Here is a 21,002-nt window from a genome sequence, read left to right as displayed (position 1 = left end):
ACATTATCTTTTCGGCAACCAACGAAATGTACAATAGGGAATATGCAAGGTTTTTATTTTATTTCTCTCATTTCAGTAGTTTTGGCATTTATTCAATTAATCAGTGTTATTCTTTAACAAAAATTTCAAAAGATACCTAAGATATAGATAGACGTAAGATATCTCATGACGTCATTGGTCATGTTACGACACGCAGTGTCCCATACAAGATAAGTGAATATGGGCGGGTGACATTTATTAACTTTTAAAATACCTACCTAGAAGCATATTCCATATTATGCAGCTGCTGTCATAATTATTCTGTGACATAATCTTTACCTAACCCATTTGGAAAACTCGGCTGCCTGATCGAGGCTCGGCTAAACCCATAATAGTTTGATTTGCGTCCCGCGCTAACTACTTCCGTTCAGGTAATCCGCACTTCCGCTCTAGCTGGTTCTCTGTGAGGGACCACTTCCGGCGGCTTTATGTCGGGCGCCATTCATCGCTATTCGATCCCCTGGATCTCAAGTCAGCTGAACGATTCAATTGATTGGACAGTATTTAATTCACCTGAGCGTAAAGGAAACTTACTATAACCACAATTTCCGGTTGGTGGTTTTGAAACGCAACCTGTTGCTTAGTTTTAACTACGCGATAACTAAGTATTTGTTTCAGCTACAATTGGTTATTCTCAATAGATAATATGTTACAGTCAAAACTCATAATCGGTCAAAACCACATTTTACTGTAAAAATCTGACAAAACTTTTGACTGGGATAATAATATTCTGGAAAATCAGTCAAAAGTCGTTTTGACCGATTTTGGGTTTTGACTGTAACAGATGTAATTAATTTTACCGTGACTTTAAAACATAAATTCTATACTTTTACGTTACTCGTAGTCCTCTTTTAAAAATACTTTTTACAAAATATTGTTTTGTTAAAGCTAGTTAAAACATTCGAATATTTTTGTTTCAGTGTCTGGAATCGCAACACATTTCTACTACAAAACGATTTATCTTGCTTTTAAAACACACCATAACCATGTTTATGTATCTATGTTAACGCAAAAATAACATTGCCAAGATAAAGGGTGATGGAACCGCTTTCTCGTACCGTTATTATTTCAATCGTCTTTTGTTTTCTTACTGTACGTAGATATTATTATATTTTGACGAAACCATTCTGCTTTGTCGCTGTGTTATGAGAGTAGCAAAAGACTTATTTGAAAAGCAAACGTTAAATTTTTGAAGGCGGCGATACAAATGCTTAAGCACGTCATGCTCAACGGTAAAGGTGCTATTAAACGGTTTGCCGATCGTTGAAATGCCCGGGCACATCGTGAAATGCCGGCACTTCATGATTTGACCAATCCAATGATCGGCTTACGACACAATGTAATTTGCGTCCTTGTATGCCTCTATTCCTAAGTAGGTAAAACAATTTAAAATCCAATGTGCGATCTACAGTCTTGCCTGATATAGGCATACCACTTAACGTATGCTCGTACATCATGCCAGTTGATAACATGCGCAAGGAACTAGTATGCAAGTGTATCAGTAGTGGGAGCTTGTGCAACTGACTTTATGTATGGACGCAAGTTTAACAGAAATCCATGTTTTAGGCCCATCATTTTTGTAGTGATGCGCGTTTCGTAAAAGAGCGACAGCATCGCTATCAGTCGCATTAGCATCGCGACAGAAGCGCGACAGTATCGCGTTTGCATCACGACTGAATCGTGTTTATGTGGGCGAGGCCACACAGCTAGCGACCGCATTGCGACTGTATCGATGCGAACGCGCGACCGAATCGCTACTGCATCGCTACAAAAAGTCGCCGTGGGCGAGGGGCCTTAAAACTATTTGTGATAGCGGTTGTAGCAACAGCAAGTTGGGATTAGAACAAATTGATTGGTACAAACATTGCGGTTGCAAACATTGGAAGGACGTCTGATTTGGAATTGACCGCAGAAGCGATTGTTTTCAAGCACTTATGTATCTACATTGTAATAACAATTAGAATAAGCAAAGTTAGGTTTTCAATTGTATGCACCGCGTGAAGTTTGTATAATTTTGTAAGAGTGTATTTTTGGTGTTTCTTTACGAGATCGAAAAATTCTCAGACATAGCCCGACGGATTAGCAAACTGAAGTGGCAATGGGCAGGGCACATAGTACACAGAACTGACAGCCGATGGGGCAGCAAGGTTCTGGAGTGGAGGCCGCGTACCCGAAAACGCAGCGTGTGATGTCCATCCACAACATGGAAAACATTGGGGGAGGCCTATGTTCAGCAGTGGAATGATGATGGTGAATTACGAAAAAACGTTTAAAACTAAATTCAAGCTCAAGCATGTTTGTCATCATAAAGAGTTCGAGTAGAGCGTTTTTCATAAAAATCTTTTGTCACGGTATTGAAGCTTTATCCATAACCGCCAAACGTTTCCCGCCCTCGCTCCGTTAGGCTGGATTGCTCAAAATCAAATCGGAGAAATACGCGTTCCATAAAACTCGATAAACACACTGCTGGCTTATTTCCGCCGTACATACAGACGTCATTAAATAGCTGCAAAACGACGGTTGGAAATCACGTTCCATACACACTGCAAATTTGATTCAAAGCCCGGATGGAGGGATCCCGCAAATGGCGTACCTAGGGTTGCCAGGCGTCCGGCTTTAGCCGGACATGTTAGGCTTTTTAGGGACTTGTCCGGCCAAATATTGGCCTGTCCGGCTTTTGTTGGGCTTTTTATTTGGTTGCCGCGCCAGTGAAAGTCGAGCCCATGTCCGGCTTTTAGGGTAAAATGTTCGGCCAAATGAAGCACAAAGTCCGGCTTTTGTGAGTTTTGACCTGGCAACCCTAGGCGTACCAGGTGTGTGTATTGTTAGCCGCCCTTTGTTTTAGCTGCGATAAACTGCATTTACTGAAGAATGGGACCCACACGGTTTTATCAACTTGTTAAAACAGACGTTAGAGCGTTTATAGTAGTAATTTCAGGAAGCAAAAATGGGCACTGAAAATTCTTTCAGCAGTATGTGCTGCTTTTGTTTTTTACAGATTTAAGTATCTGTGATTTTTTAATTTCAAGTAAGGTACATGAAACGGGCTTTGTCTTGTTGTTAATTAGGTAAATTGAAATTTTAACGTAATTATCAAAGAGTTTTATAGTTTTGATTTTACCTACTTGGATTCATTTTCAAAATTGATGTCTTTTTGATTAGAATGTAGACTTTCATAATAATTTTTGTATTGTGTAAACTTCTTGCATACGTTGAGCTTAGCCTCGGGCGCGAGGGGTTAATAAGCTGAATGTGTGTACACGCGTCTGCTACAAGCGCTTCATCCTGAAACACGTAACATTATCCCGTATTGTTTCCATTCCCGGTGTTCCCGATTGGAATGTATTTACATATGAATTCCAGCCGATTCGACCCGGGCTATTCGGCTGAAAAATTTTACGCATGCGAAATTTTTTCGAACAAAGCACAATCAATACGGCATGACGAATCAACAACTTTGTTGGAAATTCCGTGGAATCGCGTGATACATTCGTCAATAATACTTGTAGTAATAAATGCTGACAATACAGCACGGGTTTCATAGAGTACCGAGAATGCATACTCGTAAAATTAGCATACGTGAAACATTATTGCCTGTATAAGTAATTTGCTTGTTTTATAAAAAGAAGCAATTATGTCGGGATAAGTACTATTAACAAAGGCAGACAAAGGAATCTTCTTTTTGTCTCAAACGCTGTGTGAACGTCTAGTCTGGTAAGCTCGTTTGCAAAAACTACGCTCACTTTGCATGAAGAGTAGGTAATTCAAACAAAATACATAGTTATTTGACTCAATAACAGGAAAGATATAGTTCTAGGAAGGGTTGATATGATCAAGAATCAGGTTCTGTGAAATAATTTCCAAGTATTATTCCGTTTATACAGGAAGGAATCTCTCATCCTTTGATACTTTAAATTACCTATTATAATGATCAAATAATATGACCTGCATGATGATTAGAATTTCATCAGAAGAAATCGTCTTAAAATACCAGTAGGCCTAAGATGCGCGCCGTGACAACTTTTATTGACGTCAAAATGTATAGGCTAAATCGATAAAATGGCGTGATAACCGCTTATCGCGGCGCGCATACAACATACACGGAGTATTTTTAATTAACAAGAACACTAAATTAATATCGTGAAAACATTGTCTCAGATGCAAATAGGTTAGCTGATTGCTGACGTGATAACATCTGGTAATACTTGGAAGCAAAGCCTCCATCCGCAACAAGGGATTTAGATTATGGAAACAGCTGCCCGCCCTATGGGGTCTAGGTACGTAATACTTAGTATATCGCTTAGAATAGTAACTTTGTATGTCTCGTGTACATAATAATTATGATTAATTATATGACTTCTTAACTTACTTGCATTTGGTTGGTATGTATTTTCATTAAGAGGTAGCGAGTAGGTAAGTATTTAAAAATCATGAAATTGAATGTTTCATTAATAATAATAATAATATTAATATACAGGGTGTTAGGTATCATATACCCATTTACCTAACACCCTGTATATTACTAACTGTCACTAAGCACTACATGAGTTTGAAAAAGAGAAAGAAAGAAAAAATATTTATTTGGTTTCTGCGGCTTTTGCAAATACTCGTAAAACTGATGAAAATTATTTAATCAATTATTCTTGATAAAGCTGCTATCTCCCATTTTCCTTGAGTTTCGATGTACGTAGAACCACAGTAGAACTAAGTAATAACAGAAACTTGAACTCCACTGCGGCCGGCTAAACCGTATTGAACTATTGAGTAGTAAAACATTCGTGTAAATTGAATAGACTGAAAACCGCTTTGCTTTCTCACAAACTTCGGTTGCTCTGCGATAAACTTAACTGTTGGTTAAGTTGCTGTTAGTTAACTTAAGTTGGTGGCGGGTGAAACGGAGCGGATTTACAAAATTAAACCCAGGGATGTAATGGATATCCGTAACCGTAACCGAAACTATCGGATATTCGAAATTTCGAAATAAAAATTATCCGTAACCGTAACCGAAACCGATTCAAAAGTTTCGGTTAAAGGCGGAGTCTAAATCCTAATATTTTTAAATATTTGTTACTTGTCTGGCATTTCCTGGCACAATCTGATATCCCCTCCTCTTTTACCATTATCATAGGTGCCGTCATAGAACATAAAGTGACTATATGACTCACTTAGCATCTTGCTATTTGAATTTTACATTTTGAAAATACTAGTATCTGTAACCGAAATTATCCGAAACTTTCGGATAATCCGAAATGAGTCATATCCGTAACAGTAACCGAAACCGGTATAATAATATTCTTATATCAGTAACCATATCCATAACCGAAACTTCATATCCATACCATAACATCCCTGATGAAATCTCTTCAAGATTTGCAAGAGAATGATCAAACATTTACTGCATTATTTTATCATCATTCTACAATAAATCAAGTAAGCCGTGGAGCGGAGCGTGAGTTATACCAGTTATACATTATAAATAGTTGGTATAACATTATACGTAATACTTACCTACTATAGCTGTTATACGGGAGGCAGAAGTCTTTTCCGTAGTTGAGTTCCGTGCTTTGTTACTTTTCGGAGTACAACGGACTGATATTGATATCAACCGACTGGTGAGCAATCATAGTTAAAATCTGAATTTCGATTGAAACTGTATTTTCAGCTTACAGCTATGTTTTTCAAATTACTTATTTTGATTAATGAGTTTGTTATGTACCTTGCGCAATTTGGGAGGCACTTTCTCATTCATGCCTTTTTGGGCACTAGTCAACGTCTAACTACTCGTATGTTAGTTTCTACGTCTTTTCTATGACAATATGCAGGCAAGGTAGTTAAAGGAAGACAACTAAGGCCCAGTTTATTGATTCGTAGTTAAATAACCAATTGTCAAATTTGACAGATGTCAAATGACAAGTGGTTAAATATCAGAAAAAATGTTTCTCGAACAATGGTTAACTTGACTTTTAGTACATTTTTTAACTATTTGTTTACATTTTGTTAATATTTAACCATTAGTAGCAAAATTTAACAATTAGTTATTTTAACTACGAATCAAAAAACCGGGCCTAAGGGGTTATAGCTTCATTAGTTTGTACTACTCTACTCGTAGCACAAATTAGGTACATACATACCTAATTTAGAACCGCGCTTAAAATAAAAGGTACACTCTCCTAAGTATACCTGACATGTAATAGGGAAAAGCATAACGTAGCCAGGTTTAGGGTAATTAACGCATTGTGTACGTCGCAAGTAAACACCCCATAATAGGACCTTTGTAATTAAAGGGCTTGAAGAAAAATACTCCAACCTTCTGATTTGGGGAACGAATTTTAATTAAGTAATTTTGTATAATCACAGGTGTTCGTTTGTTTAAGATTTATGTTTACATAAACACTGTCTTCAGAGTGCTGTTTTACATTTAAAGTAATGAAGGAGATTAAGTAGACGTAATCACTTCTACTTAGGTAATCGTACTTCTACGGTAAGTAGATTTACTTACCATATGCTTTTAATCGATTTTTTGAAAAATACATACAGGTAGCTAATAGCTCATAAGATAGGCCCCCTTAATTGATGTTTATTGTCCGTGGTGCATATCTTTTCATGAAGGTTACTAAACCTTTGTTTGTCACCTGTCATCCGCTTTGAAACGGAGGGAAGTCGAACCTTAACTTCGAACTCCTCTTATGTTCTTCTGATTATTATTATATTATAAAAACTTTATTGCACAATAAAATAGTACAAAAGGTGGACTTAATGCTATTTGAGCATTTCATTATTGATTAATTTCGTTGCGGGTAAAATGACAGTTTAACTTTCCCCTGGGACAAACTTGACCTTCACTGGTTGGGTTTTTATTGGCGGTCAAGCTGTAGATCCTGGCTACACAGGAGTTGCAGCGGTGGAACGAGAGGTGGAAATAGTCTCTTTTATGAAAAGTTTCATGAAAGTATGAACGCGTACCGGAAAACGCAGCGTGGAACGTCCACCTACAAGGTGGACCGACGACATCGTAAAGGTAGCAGGGAAGCGCTGGACGCAGGCCGCTACCAATCGATCAACATGGAAAGCATTTTGGGGGAGGCCTATGTTCAGCAGTGGACGTCCTGTGGCTGAAATGATGATGATGATGATGATGAACGTCTCAGTTTGTCAATATTGGCGTGAGACTGACGCACGTATTCGCAGGGTGACACACGACCTAATCACAGAGCTCTATTCAACGCTGTGCGTTCGATTTACTACTCCACTTAAACAAGCATCGTTTGTGAGTAGCTACGGGCGTGAAAGTCCCATTTTTTATTGCAGTCTCTGTTTTACTTACTTTTAGTTCGTCTGTAATTGTTTCTTTTGTTCACGAACATAATCAAATTATTTGCATTCGTCCACCGCACCAGCGAAAGTGCAGCGGATGTATTTTTTACTTTTTTGGTGGCATGGTGTGGAGCGTGCTCGAAATTTTAATGTGTTTTTGACAGACCAATTTATTTGCTTGAAAAACTAGTGGCCAATGTTCAGGAATCGAGAACATGATTGTATTGAAGTTACTTTAGTTTTACCGCCTGCAAAAACTTTTCTAGAAAATAAGTGTATCTTAGTATTTTGCACACTGTCTTGTAAATAATATTTTTTGATGGATGTAATAGACAGTAGCTATACTTTTTCTGTACCTACTAAAATTACTTTGTCTAGTTATAAAAGTACGTAGGTACCTATAGCCTCGGTTTCCGACGACTAAGAGTTCTATGAATGGATAATTTTTCAAAAAGTTTATCTAATAAGTATGACGTAGACCAGTGTGAAAATAAAACTTGTAATAATCTTATTATTTAGACATCATTCATAATTGAAAAAGATATTTAAAAATTTATAAAATGAACTAGTTTGTGTTTTAAAATAGTATTTTTACACATTACTATGGCATAAATATTAACAAACGTGGTAATTGCGTGTAGCATGCCATCTGTTAAAAACGAACCTAGCAGCGTTCTGTTATATGTACTTATTTTCCTACTGAAAACAGCTTTTCAGTGGATAAATCTTTGTAACCCTCTGGGGTCGGAATTCGAATTAGGATGCTTGGATTAGCATTACTATCGGGTTTAGGTTTAATCTATACTAATATTATAAGACTTTGGTTGAACGTGCTAATCTCAGGAACTACTGGTCCGATTAGAAAAATTATTTTTGTGTTGGATAGCCCATTTATTTATTTAGAAAGGCTTTAGGCTTACATTGCCCTACAGCCAATAGGGGTGGTGCAGTAAGGAAAAATGTTGCAAGAACGGGAAATATTATTCAAACAATTTTCACGCGTACAAAGTCGCGGGAACAGCTTTTTCTTAGATAAAATGCCAGATTTCTGACCGTTACGTCCCTACCTCAGTCAGTTTAAACGTGATTTAAAGTTTGCGGCACAGAATGCTAGAGAATGTCCCCCAGGGTCAGTGATTTTACGCAGGACCGCGGGCACACATTACCCGGGCAGTTTGCCCGAAATGCACAAACTTTTACAGCTAACTTTGGCGGTTATTCCAGATAATTTCTGCTTTGTAGTGCGTTCAGAATATTGAAAAGTAAATATCGTTTTGTAAAATAAAACCAATATTTGTGAATTTGAGTTATAAGTAAGTCCAAACATTGTGAATTTTTATAATTCATAGAAGGTGAAGGTAAGTAGTCTTCAGGAAAACCAGAAATTAGACAATTACTTATCTTTTAGAGTTATAGATACTTAGATTCTAAATATGAAAGGTACATCACAAATACATAATTAGGTAATGAGGGCTATCGTTTTAGCGCTCACTAGTTAGCGCCACTGTAGATTAAGGTCCTGTCACTTGCTAGTAGCGAAGACAGTGGCACCAACTGGTGAGCGCGAAAGTGGTAGGAGGACTATCTCATTTGCACTCATCAAGATGGCGCCACTGTAGAGTAAGGTCCTGTCATTCGCCAGGGGTGCCAACTGTTAAGTATAAAAAACGATAGCCAGATATTTAAAATAACACATTCCACGTCTGTTGAAACGTCAAGATACCTGCATTTCCATATTTACCTTTAGATTTATTACTAAAAAACTTAAATTCAGCGTGCACCGCTAACATTAACCGAGTTATAAAGTTTCAACGATATCTTAACCTGAAGCCTTCCAACCGCGCCATAAACGTCTTTCGTTCGAACTAAAGTAAAACAAGCTTTGTTTAATTTGAAAAACTAATCTCGTATGCTTCGCGAGTTCATGTTTGAGTTGTGTTGAAAACATTTAGCTCTAAAGATAAGGTCTGAGTGACGTTACATCGCTTTATGAGAGACGAAGTTTAATTTAACTAAAATAAAGTGTTGTTTTTTTAATCTAATTTTCCACCCTCTTGCATTAGCTATCTTGTGTCAGAAACACATTGTATGATCATTTCTATACGACACAAAGTTTGCATATTAATTTATTAATGCAGAAAAAAATGACTCCAAGTCAAGAAGATATAGCTGATGCTACATTTTAAAAATAATCATGTACAAGCACCATGAAGTTTCAGTGATTTTAATTTACTTCATTCAAAGTCCGCGCAGGTGTTACGTAATTTAAATTTGCAATCACTTTACTTGAACTTCATTATGTATTCCGTGCTGCCGATGCACCGCGGTGCAAAATTGTAGCATGTACCTATTCTTCTACTAATGAAGTAACGCAAATCGTATACAGAAAATCTGCGATGCCTTAATCCATTGAAATGTACTATGTAATGTGTAATCCAAAGACTGTACTCTCACAGAGAGTCGGGAGGGAAACTCGATTTTCCCTTCGATCTCACGATCTCTTCTCGATCCCTCAATCCCTTCCATCATCGGGGAACCAGACGCAGGTTAGCGTACCATCCCTATATTGTTAACATTTCATCAGCTCGCACTAAGCGTTTCGATGACTCCTTTATAATGTGAATAGCTAGGGACTGTAATTCGCTGCCTGCTGCTGTCTTTCCCGAAAGGTATAATCCGGCGAGAGTGAATAGGCCCTTACAGGACAGATATGTACCATCCTAGACTGCATCCTACTTAACATCAGGTGTGATCGTTGCCAAATACCTGCCTTGTTAATGCATAAAGAAAAATAAACAAAATTTTAAAATTGTGGATCACGTATTTAAAACAATTCTGACTTTGTAGCACGAAGATATCGTGTTTCGCAAACAATGCTTAAATTAACATTTAATTTTTATGATCGAGTATCGCAGATAAAAAAGCTAACGGAGCGCTTGAGCGAAAATCCTATTATCTTTCCAGAGCTTAGAGTATATTTAAAGCAGTGTCACTCGTTCAGGCGTGTCATGAAGATTGTTAATGCATAACACACTAAATTAGTCCGTATGTATGGTGCACGGGGCACAAATTGAGCGATGAATAAATCATAGCCTCGCAGAGGTGATGCTGGTGAATTTTTAAACTAGCTCTCGAGTTATCGGCGACTGTGAAGTATCAAAAATGTAGGTTTATTGAGAAAGATATTCCGAAAAAGGTTTTTAGTTAGGAAATAAAGAATTGAAAAGATCTTTTCATTTTTGGATTGTAATGATTAAATTAAATTATTTATTGGTCGAAGAACACGTTTACAACACATTTCTTGGCTATCTCTAAGCACATAAATAGAAAATGTTGTGAAGAGTTTTACATTTACGCATACCTATAAACAAACACATCAACAATTAAGTCGCCCTTTTTCATAAGTACTACGACTAGTATAGGCATAAACGCATATTTTGATCAAAATCCATTAACAATTTATGCATTTATAAACAGGTAACAAGCGTCAGGTGACGCTTGCCTGCTTCTCGCAAACATTGTTTTCAAATCAAGATTTAATATTAGACTACGTACGTTTTTGGAGTAAATAATGGTCGAGCTTAAAGCTTAGGTAAATGCATAGCGCTTTCGCATAGCAGCTGTAATATAAGATAGCGAAGCTGATATTAATAAATTATGCTAAGTACTTACCGACAGGGTGATTATCTTGTCCAACAGCATCTTCGGAGCGATGTGGAAGTCAAAGACGAAGTACTGCGAACAAAGAATAAAGGGTGTTAAACTGAATATCTTACATAATAACATATTTTATCGTTATATCGATAAAGGTTATCTATTTAAAACGATATCACATTAGTCGTCTAAAATCGATGATAAAATTATATCGAGGCGCACGTCCTAGGCCGACAAGAAGATTTAATTTAATTTTAAGTGCTTAAAGTTGTTTTTTTAAATAAGTTACATCTGAGTTTCTTTCAACTAAGATCAGAAATAGAGTAGTCAATTCAACACTACAGAAACATTAAACAAAAATGTTTCCACCCCATTATTGATTCCGAAGCAAAAGCGGTTGCACCCATTTAAAAGCTTCAGCTGATCCGGTGTTTCAAAGGATTTGTTTTAGACCTAAAATAGACGGAGATCCTCTGTGTTGTTCAACATCTAGATAGGGGGATTAGTTATACGGAGTTCCCGATCGTGTTCCCAACGTTACGCTCTGTGCGTTGAAGATTACTTTGAGATCCCTTTAATACCGTCACAAACAAAAGCCGTCTTGGTACCCATGGTACGATATATGTTGCTGATAAGGAACATGAACCTATAGGCAAACAGACTCACAATTCCTGCGAACGTAATAAGCTTGAGGCTATAAAAATGATGGTTGGTTATGGGTAGGCTTAGTGAAATCGGTGTCCACTTTCTCAGTCATTGATGTGCCCGTCAGATCAGCCAAATATATCCTTTCAATCGTCCTGTAAAATGTGATCTTGGAAATGACCCATGACAATGCCAACGTCGTCAACGAATAGTTGCAATTTTGTCAACTTTCACGCTAACTGTACTTAGGATTTCCTCAACTAAAGTGCACTCTCGATATCGTGCATTTTTATTAGCATTCCATTAGGTTTGGTAATGGATGGGGGAGGATCTAGACACGTACAAAGGTTAATCCCCGGATTAATCACACTGAGCTGATAAAATTCTCTGAACATCTAAAAGTACCTTTGCAACCATTTTTGCTACGGAATCGCATGTCAAGGCTTTTGATATGTACAATTAAAAAGATCCTTCCTAAAATGATAGCTCTAAATAGTAAGTAGTAGCTTTTTAATAACCCTGACTATAAATTCAAAGTACAAATTTTATTACTTGAGATGAACGCGAACGCTTATATCATTTTACAAACTCCTCCTATATTTAATATGCTTCGACGTAAGCTATACTCTGGGTCAATTCAACCTTTGCTTCTTGGGATTCATTTTCATTAGAAGCCAAACTGTAGATCTTGGGCTGATGATAAAGCTGCCCACATCTGCTGTATTGTTGAGTAACCTTTTGTCGTTAAATAAATAATCTTTGAATTTTGAATCTACTTACTTCATTGTAATACGGGCAGTTGGTGCTCTCCTTGACGCTGGTGTATTTGCGGTGGTCTCCGATCTGGACGCAGACCACAGGGTCCATGTTCAGGCCAGCCAGCTGACGGGCCTCGATGATGGTGATGCAGACTTGGAAGTCCGCAGCTTTCAGAGCAGACGGCCCGGCACTGTCGATCAGGTGACGTCTGAAACAAAAGCCTTTGTATAGTTATATGTATAATGCGTTGTTACCTCCTGGGACTGCATCTCTAGTGGTACTCGTAGGTATAACATTTAAGTTTGAATTAACAGAGCACCGAAGATGTTGAAATCTTTGAACGATACCTACATGCCATTTTATGTTCCTATTAATTTATCTATGACTAGCGGCCGCCCGCGACTTCGTACGCGTGGATCCCGTTTTACCCCCTTCATCTATCTTACGCGGTTTAGATTTTTTCATACAAATGTTTTTTCCCGCTAACTCCCGTTCCCGTGGGAATTTTGCAATATCCTGTTGTAACTAAGCTTTAAGTTTACTAAGGTACCTGCATGCCAAATTTCAAGCGTCTAACTGAAGCGGTTTAGATTTTTCATACAAATGTTTTTTCCCGCTAATTCCCATTCCCGTGGGAATTCTTAAGTATCCTATAACCTGCCCAGGAGTAAGAAGAATAATTGTACCAAGTTTCGTTAAAATCCGTCGAGTAGTTTTTGTTTCTATAAGGAACATACAGACAGACAGACAGACAGACAGACAGACAGACAGACAAAAATTTTACTGATTGCATTTTTGGCATCAGTATCGATCACTAATCACCCCCTGATAGTTATTTTGAAAATATATTTCATGTACAGAATTGACCTCTCTACAGATTTATTATAAGTATAGATTTCAACACAGAAGTGTTCCAGTAACAGTGGATGCAGATTCTACTATCCTTTAGAAGCTTAGCACTTCCTCGGACACGTACTGTATCTTGATCCTAAACCATCGGTACACCTTTTATGATCAGTAGGTATATTTCCCATTTACACTAACCTTTGACATCCTCACAATGTTTCAAAATTTAGCCCCTTTTGTACCGCGTTTCCACTGTAATGCTATTGGCATGTGATCCGGGTGACCCGATACCTGGGGCTGTTTGAACAAAGGCTGTTCCAATCACAATGCAGGCTTTAAAGCTTTGTAAGCCGGCCTAAATGCAAGCCTGGATTCGGCGAAATTTCATTTGTATATTGCAGCATAGTCCTTTTGTCTATTTAGTTAATCAACGGAATGGACAAATTGATTTATGAATTCCTTCTCCGAACTACATTCGAACTAAAATTTAAAATCCTATCATTTTAAAATATCTATAGGTATTTGAAAATATCTCTCATGATAACTGGATAAATGAATTACTTAGGTAGGTACTTTATGGAAAAGGCCATTTGACACGATACTTCATCAAGTTACTTTTGAGTTTTAAAGTGGTACTTACAGTCTCTTCACTTTGAGGGTTTCAGCAGGCGAGCGAGTGTCAACCAGGATGTCGTCAGATGACACGGAGGCAGCAGACGAGGTAGGCTGTTCTGGCTCCGATGACGGACCAGGCTGGTCGAGGAGCCCCTGTTCTTCATCCCCGATACTTTCACGAGGACGCCGGCCGAGTCTTATCAGGGCACGCATAGCTTTCAAGGTAGTTGGGGTGCGTTTGTGGTCGCGGTCCGCAATGGTGACCGTCTTCTCAGGACCCATTGAAAAACCCCGCCTGGATGGACAAGATGAAATTGTTGTGATTGTTGCATAAAGCTACGAGTACTTAATCGAAAAGGCAACATTGGAGATAAGTAGGTATAGGACTCATAAAAAGTCTTGTTACAAGCCTCTACTAATCACAGTGTGTCTACTATTTTAAAGTTCTTATACCTAGCGCTAATATGAAAAGAGGAGGTTATCAAGCTTCAAACTTTTCATGCTTATAAATGTCGGCATAAATAACCATCGCAAAAACAACATCTAGTTCGTTACTAAGTACTATCTTCGTTTATACCGATAAACGAAGAAACTGGACGCTTACAAAGAAATAGTAGATGCTGTGAAAAGGAACAGCTATAAGCCGCTTAAAGCGGCGTCTTGTATTTCTATTTTATTAGTGTAAGATTTATATTTCACTGATTCGTTTTACTTGGAAAAATAGAGACAGCCTTTGACCAGTTGCACTGCATTATTATTCATCTGTTGCTATCTGTTTGCCGACTGCATACGGTATTTCACTTTTTACGAGTAAACCGATATGCTTCATTATTAAGCCAGAAGCAAATTTCAATATTCAGGATACAGGTATTTTATTTCCATCAATATGTTCAGTTTATTTTTTAGTTTTAAAACCAATTACGTATGAACGGAGAACGAGCCGTGGCGAGTGAGTGTGGCACTACACGCTTATTGACCTTAATTGGTTGTTGCCTCCTAATTGGTTTGATTAAACATTAACAAATGTAAATTCAATTGACTGTGTAACCAAATACGAGTATATTCCTTTACAACAAAATGCCCTATCTGTAAATATATCTCACAGTGAAACCTTGTCTTACAAGAATATTAATGGCCCTTCAGAAGGGAGGATTTCTTGCAAGATTTAAAATTCTGTTCCTTGTGTCTAGCATCAGATATTTTGAAACGTTTGTTTATTTCACGCAGTCTCCGCATTAACTAGGTCAATTTAGAATTCAGTGAAGGGCCTTTGTGTGTAATTAAAGTAACCAATGCAAAAATATGCTACAACTTTGAAGTTTTGTAATGATACATTCATTCCCGGGCTTTTTCATTATAAGCATGGAAATAACATTTTTATTCTTTTATAAATATGTAACCAGATGCTGCTAGGGGCGCGACCAAAGGTCGGTCTGAATTAAAAGTTGCCTGTTTCGGGGTCTCATTAAATTAAATTACGCCCTTACCTTAGGAAACGTTTTCCGACGATCTTCAGTTTCCGTCCTCTAGATTCATCTCCGTCGAGGTTAATGATGATCTCTTTGTTCAGGAAAGAGCGTTCAATGTTGGCTATGTTCCGCTCGATGTCTTCTAGTGCGTGGTCATCGTCGTCTGCTTCAGATTGAGCGTCTGAGCTATGGCCGGACTCTTGCAGTGAGCCATACATGGAGCCGTGAGCAGAGCCATGCCCGGACGCGTGTGCAGATGATTGCCCGGACGTGTGAGCAGACGCGGGTCCAGACGCGTGTCCAGAAGCGTGCGCGGACGATTGACCAGAAGTGTGAGTGGACGCGAGTCCAGAAGTACTAGCGGTCGCGTATCCAGGCACGTGTGTGGAAGCTTGACCATAGCTTGGCGTTTGTCTGGATGAGTAAGCGGCTGCAGTGTGAACGGACGCGAGCCTGGATGAGTGGCCGGACGCGTGAGCCGATAGGATTCTAGTCGCGTGTGCCGATAGACCGGCCGTATGATGTGCGAATCCAGAACCAGAAGCGACTGCGTGCGCTGCCGTGGAGGAGTGAGCGGGTGCTTGACCGGTCGAGTGTACAACTGCTGTAGTTGACCCATGGGCGGCTGTCGAACTAGACGCGTGCGCCATCGATGAACTGGATGCATGCGCGTTCGATGACCCAACCCCGTGTCCGGATGCTTGGCCAGATGCGTGTCCGGACGCTTGGCCAGATGCGTGTCCAGACGCATGACCAGGTCCATGAGCTGCTTGGCCAGATGCATGTCCGGACGCTTGGCCAGATGCGTGTCCAGACGCATGACTGGGTCCATGATTAGAGCCATGAACGGAGGGGATGTCAGACTGATGAGATCCTCTGGCCGAGCTCAAGGCGGTTGGGCAGACCTCGTCTTCGGGCGGCAAGACTGGTAGCACCACTGATGGTCGTGGAGGAGTGTAGAACACATCCATTTCCAGCCATGCCTGTGGACAAAGAAACGTTCCGTCAATAATAATATAGATTAATCAATGTAATATGACCTCACAAAGAAGGACAGTTAATTAACAGTGTTAAAACACGAAACATATGCGAGCAAAGCCACGAGAGAATAAAGGCTAATATTTCAAAAAACAATGAATTATTACAATAAAATTCCACAAAGAACTCGCTTTCCTCCTGTAATAAAATAAGAGCGGTCTACGGAATGGCATTGTATATTCAAAGTTTAGTGTTACAATGTATAAGAATTACCTACTTCTTACGTTTAAGTTGATGTAAATAGGTAATTTAAAAGTACGTACACTACATAATCTCTGTGAGTTGTAATGTTTAAAATCCCTGCCTCGTTATCATGAATATACTTGCGTTTGGTGGTATCATAATTTGTATATTCGCTCCGCGGTGCCTCATGCATAAATTATGAAGAAGCCTAAATTGATGGCCAGCAGTGTCCGGGCCAACCTTGTGAAATTATTAACTAAGTACCGTTTTACTCTTACAGTAGGTCGGCAGGTACTATCGTTTACATCAGTGACGTAATAATACATGAGATTCGGCTTGTTGTCTAGCCCATTCCGATATTTATACGATTGCTGGATTTGGTTGACTATTGTAATGTGTGTATAGCTAGTTCGGAGTTTTGGTACATTGTGGCGTGCTATTATTTAGGAGACAATCACTTTGTTCGTAAATTACAGTTAAATCAACAAGTGTTTATACTGGTAAGTAGGTTTACACGGTTCACACTAACTTGAAAATCTTGAAATAAGCTAGTGTTATCAATTGATATATACGTACTTAGACGAGGTTTTAAGTAGGAGGTACCTAATTATGTTCCATATATTTGCGGATTCGGTCTTGAATTGGTTTCAACAACTTATCGAATATTCTTTACTACTACGCAAGCAACGTAAACGGTTTACATTATGATGTTTGCAGCAATGTGTTCTGTTTTTGGGCATATTGCTGCAACACCGGCCCCGCCCCCTTGTCATATCTCCCTTTAGTTTATATGATCTGTGGTTTTAGACTCCTTCCACATCTTTCTTTGTCAACTGACTCCCCGGAAGGATGATTAGTTACTAAGTTTCGAAGTCGAGTTACTGATCTTTAGTGTACAACCTCATAAGTACTGGTTAGTATAAATAGAGCATAAGATTTATACAGAAAAAATGCAGTAGACAGAACCTACATGGTAGAATAGCTTAAATTGTAAAAATTACTGTGTGTAAACTTTTTCATCAGTACACAAATTATGTTATTTCAAGTTCAAATTAATACAAAACGTAACAGCTCTTATGTCTAGTATAAAATATAATTTAAAAAGCAAACCGCGTTATTATAATGAGACACTTTATCGAGGACAACGTCCTTTGCGTGCACGGGTTTCTAACAAGAAAAATAGTGTTAGTTCAAGTGAAGCGTGGGAGAGCGAGCCGTGACATAATATTATATGTCCAGTGGGAAAAGCATGGAATTTTCCCACTGGAGCAGAAAATATTGTCACCCTACAAACTGTCAAACATCCTGACTTTAATAGAGATAAACAGCTTATCAATCACTTTAAAAAAGCTGTAACTAGATGAGTAAAAAATAATGTTCTATCAAAACTTGTGAAATATAGTTTTAATCTTAAAGTTAGTTTTAATGGTACAGTTAGAATATTACAAAATTTAATCAAAGTAGACGAATTAGATACGGACTTCAGCACTTTGGTCGTACGTATTAAAATAAAATCTCACCCGAGGGAAATAAAATGGGGCCGTTATAGTAGCTTTAATAAGCAGGTAAAATAACCAGTGTTATACCTACTCACTGGTGATGTTTTAGTTGATGATATTTGTTGACATGTTGATGACGTCACTAATTAATGAGTAGGCATTTGTGCCGTCCAAAATAATTATAACATGAATCTACGAGAATGTGCAATGTTTATCAACAAAAGGATCCCATGTTTTTTTATGTGATTGTGCTATTCATAGATTAATAATTTAACTAGCTGTCCCGACAGACGTTGCCTTGTCTCAAGAAAAGTTAATTATGTCCGTTAAGTTTACTCGATTTCTTTAAATTTCCGCGCAAATTTCATATTTTTTTACATAAGAACCTTCTCTTGACAATAACAAACACGCAAAAAAATAGACCATGGGAAATATAGATCCATTTTTATGTATTAGAAGAAGAATAATATTGTAAATTCAAAGTGTATGTTGTTTGATATTCAGGGAAAAACCTCATAATATACCTCTACAGTAGACATAATTGCCACGTGTCGTAAATGATAGAGTGCCAAATTGTTTTTCAGTCCATTTTGGACTTTACCTAACTGCATTATGAATGACAAGCGGCCGCCCGCGACTTCGTTCGCGTAGACCTCGTTTCATGTTGATAGATGGGGTTTCACGGCTTCCCCCGCATAAATATTTACGAACGTCAAAAACATGGCGCTTTTTAGACAGGTCTTATTTATTTATTAAAATTTATTTGTCACATGTCGTAAATTATACCCTATAATATGTTAATCTGGGTAATAAACAATAATACTGTAAAGTTTTAACAAAATCCGTTCAGTACTTTTTGCGTGAAAGAGTAACAAACGTCCAGACATCCAGACATCCACACAAACTTTCGCATTTATAATACACTAGCGGCCGCCCGCGACTTCGTACGCGTGGATCCCGTTTTACCCCCTTCATCTATGTTTTTTCCCGCTAACTCCCGTTCCCGTGGGAATTTTGCAATATCCTGTTGTAACTAAGCTTTAAGTTTACTAAGGTACCTGCATGTCTAATTTCAAGCGTCTAACTTAAGCGGTTTAGATTTTTCATACAAAAGAATTTTCCCGCTAATTCCCGTTCCCGTTTGAATTCCTAAGTATACTATAACCTGCCCAGGAGTATGAAGAATAATTGTACCAAGTTTCGTTAAAATCCGTCGAGTAGTTTTTGTTTCTATAAGGAACATACAGACAGACAGACAGACAGACAGACAGATAAAAAATTTTACTGATTGCATTTTTGCCATAAGTATCGATCACTAATCACCCCCTGATAGTTATTTTGAAAATATATTTCATGTACAGAATTGACCTCTCTACAGATTTATTATAAGTATTGTATTATTGTATAAAAATATAAAAAAGTTCATAACGTTTTCTCTTCCTAACAACCTATATCGTCAAATTATTCTTGTTGGGCGAGTGAGTCGTTCGCACCTCACTTCAACTCGTTATTTTGTATCTTCCCTATTGTGCTTAGAGCCTTAGAGGTTTGAATTGAAATGTCACTACGTTTCCCGGTGTAAGGTTTGTGTCCAATAATTGGGGTAATTGGTGCTTACTTTTGCTTAAAGGGAACTGGATTCAATAGACTTTTTAAAGGTTTTCAGGGTGCGGTTGGTAAACTGACTGATTTTGGTCTACATCTTTAGATGGATAATGTCGTGTTACAATATTTTTTGTACTTGATGATATAAGTTTTAATAAAGTACCACAATCTCTTATAGAACTACTTGTTCATAAATTCAAACTACAGAATTACAGATTAAGAAAACCCTTAAGAAAAAACTAGCTTTTGCCCACGTGAAATTTAATTTGTCACAGATCGTCATAAATTATAGCCTATATGTTATTCTACTGTAAAGTTTCATCAAAATCCGTTCAGTAGTTTTGCGTGAAAGAGTTACAAACATCCAGACATCCATACAAACTTTCGCATTTATAATATTAGTAGGATAACAGTAAATTTTAGTAAATATTAGTAAGAAGTAAGATAATGAATACCTACTATAAAGTAAATCATTATTTAAATGACCTCAGTGCGTGGACTTTACCTACCTAGCTCGCACTTATTAACTACATTGTATTTAATTGAAAAACAGCCTTCCGCCACTTCCTCTCAGTACCAGCCCATATTATGTTAACCGGAAATGGTGATAGGGCAAGTTATTATTTGGGACGTTTAATTATTTTTAATTATTTTGTAGAAAAATATTCCCAAACATTTCTAACGAACTGTCCAGCTGAACTTTAACTTGTTTAAATTAATTATTTATCCTAAACGTTACAACTCCGAATGACGGGCGTTGAATATCTAATGGAAAGTTCATTTTGTAGTACTTATATTTTAACCAGAGGGCGTTGTGTGAGTTTACGTCAAACGTATTCGATATTGAAAGTGAAATTAAGATGGGTTGCACCATCTTACTTTAACTTTGACAAACGTCAAAAATCTGTCAAACTCCATACAAAATACATCGGTTATTTTTATATTACGGTCGAAGTCAGGTGGTGCAACTCAACCTTAAATGTATGACGGATTATACAGCGCCCCTAGCGGAAACTTTCAATAACTGAAATCTTCATAAAATATATTTTTTAAGGCATTCGATATGGACTGCGCTTGATGTAAACACACTACGCCCACACTTCTAAGTTGACTTATGCCCGTTTTCACCACCAATCTCTAATTTTTAAGTGACCCCTATGGTAACACATAACAGGAATTTTGTTTTCATAGAGATCACTTAAAAATAGGGAATGATGGTGAAAAGGGGCATGAGAGAAACTTCAGTTAGCTGGTGCAGTAAGATAACGCTTTAAGTATTATAATACTAGTATTCACTTACTACGTATTTTGCAACGAGTCTGCAAGTACCTAGTTG

The 21,002-nt window shown here is 37.9% G+C and overlaps 1 protein-coding gene across 1 annotated transcript in view; it reads right to left on the bottom strand.

Moving 5' to 3' along the window:
* Positions 1-21,002, bottom strand: part of LOC114353094 (otoferlin) — a 132,548-nt gene that overhangs the window by 29,706 nt on the left and 81,840 nt on the right. Inside the window, exons 4-7 of the mRNA XM_028304925.1 lie at positions 15,360-16,324; positions 13,898-14,167; positions 12,433-12,619; positions 11,026-11,088 (exon numbers count right to left, since the gene is read on the bottom strand). Coding sequence (XP_028160726.1) covers positions 11,026-11,088; positions 12,433-12,619; positions 13,898-14,167; positions 15,360-16,324 — 1,485 coding nt within the window. The remainder of the gene's footprint in view (positions 1-11,025; positions 11,089-12,432; positions 12,620-13,897; positions 14,168-15,359; positions 16,325-21,002) is intronic.

Source organism: Ostrinia furnacalis, unplaced genomic scaffold (assembly GCF_004193835.3).
Source record: "Ostrinia furnacalis isolate ACB-3 unplaced genomic scaffold, ASM419383v2 OfSCF0155, whole genome shotgun sequence".
Lineage (NCBI taxonomy): Eukaryota > Metazoa > Arthropoda > Insecta > Lepidoptera > Crambidae > Ostrinia > Ostrinia furnacalis.
This window is presented reverse-complemented; position numbering and strand designations above follow the sequence as displayed.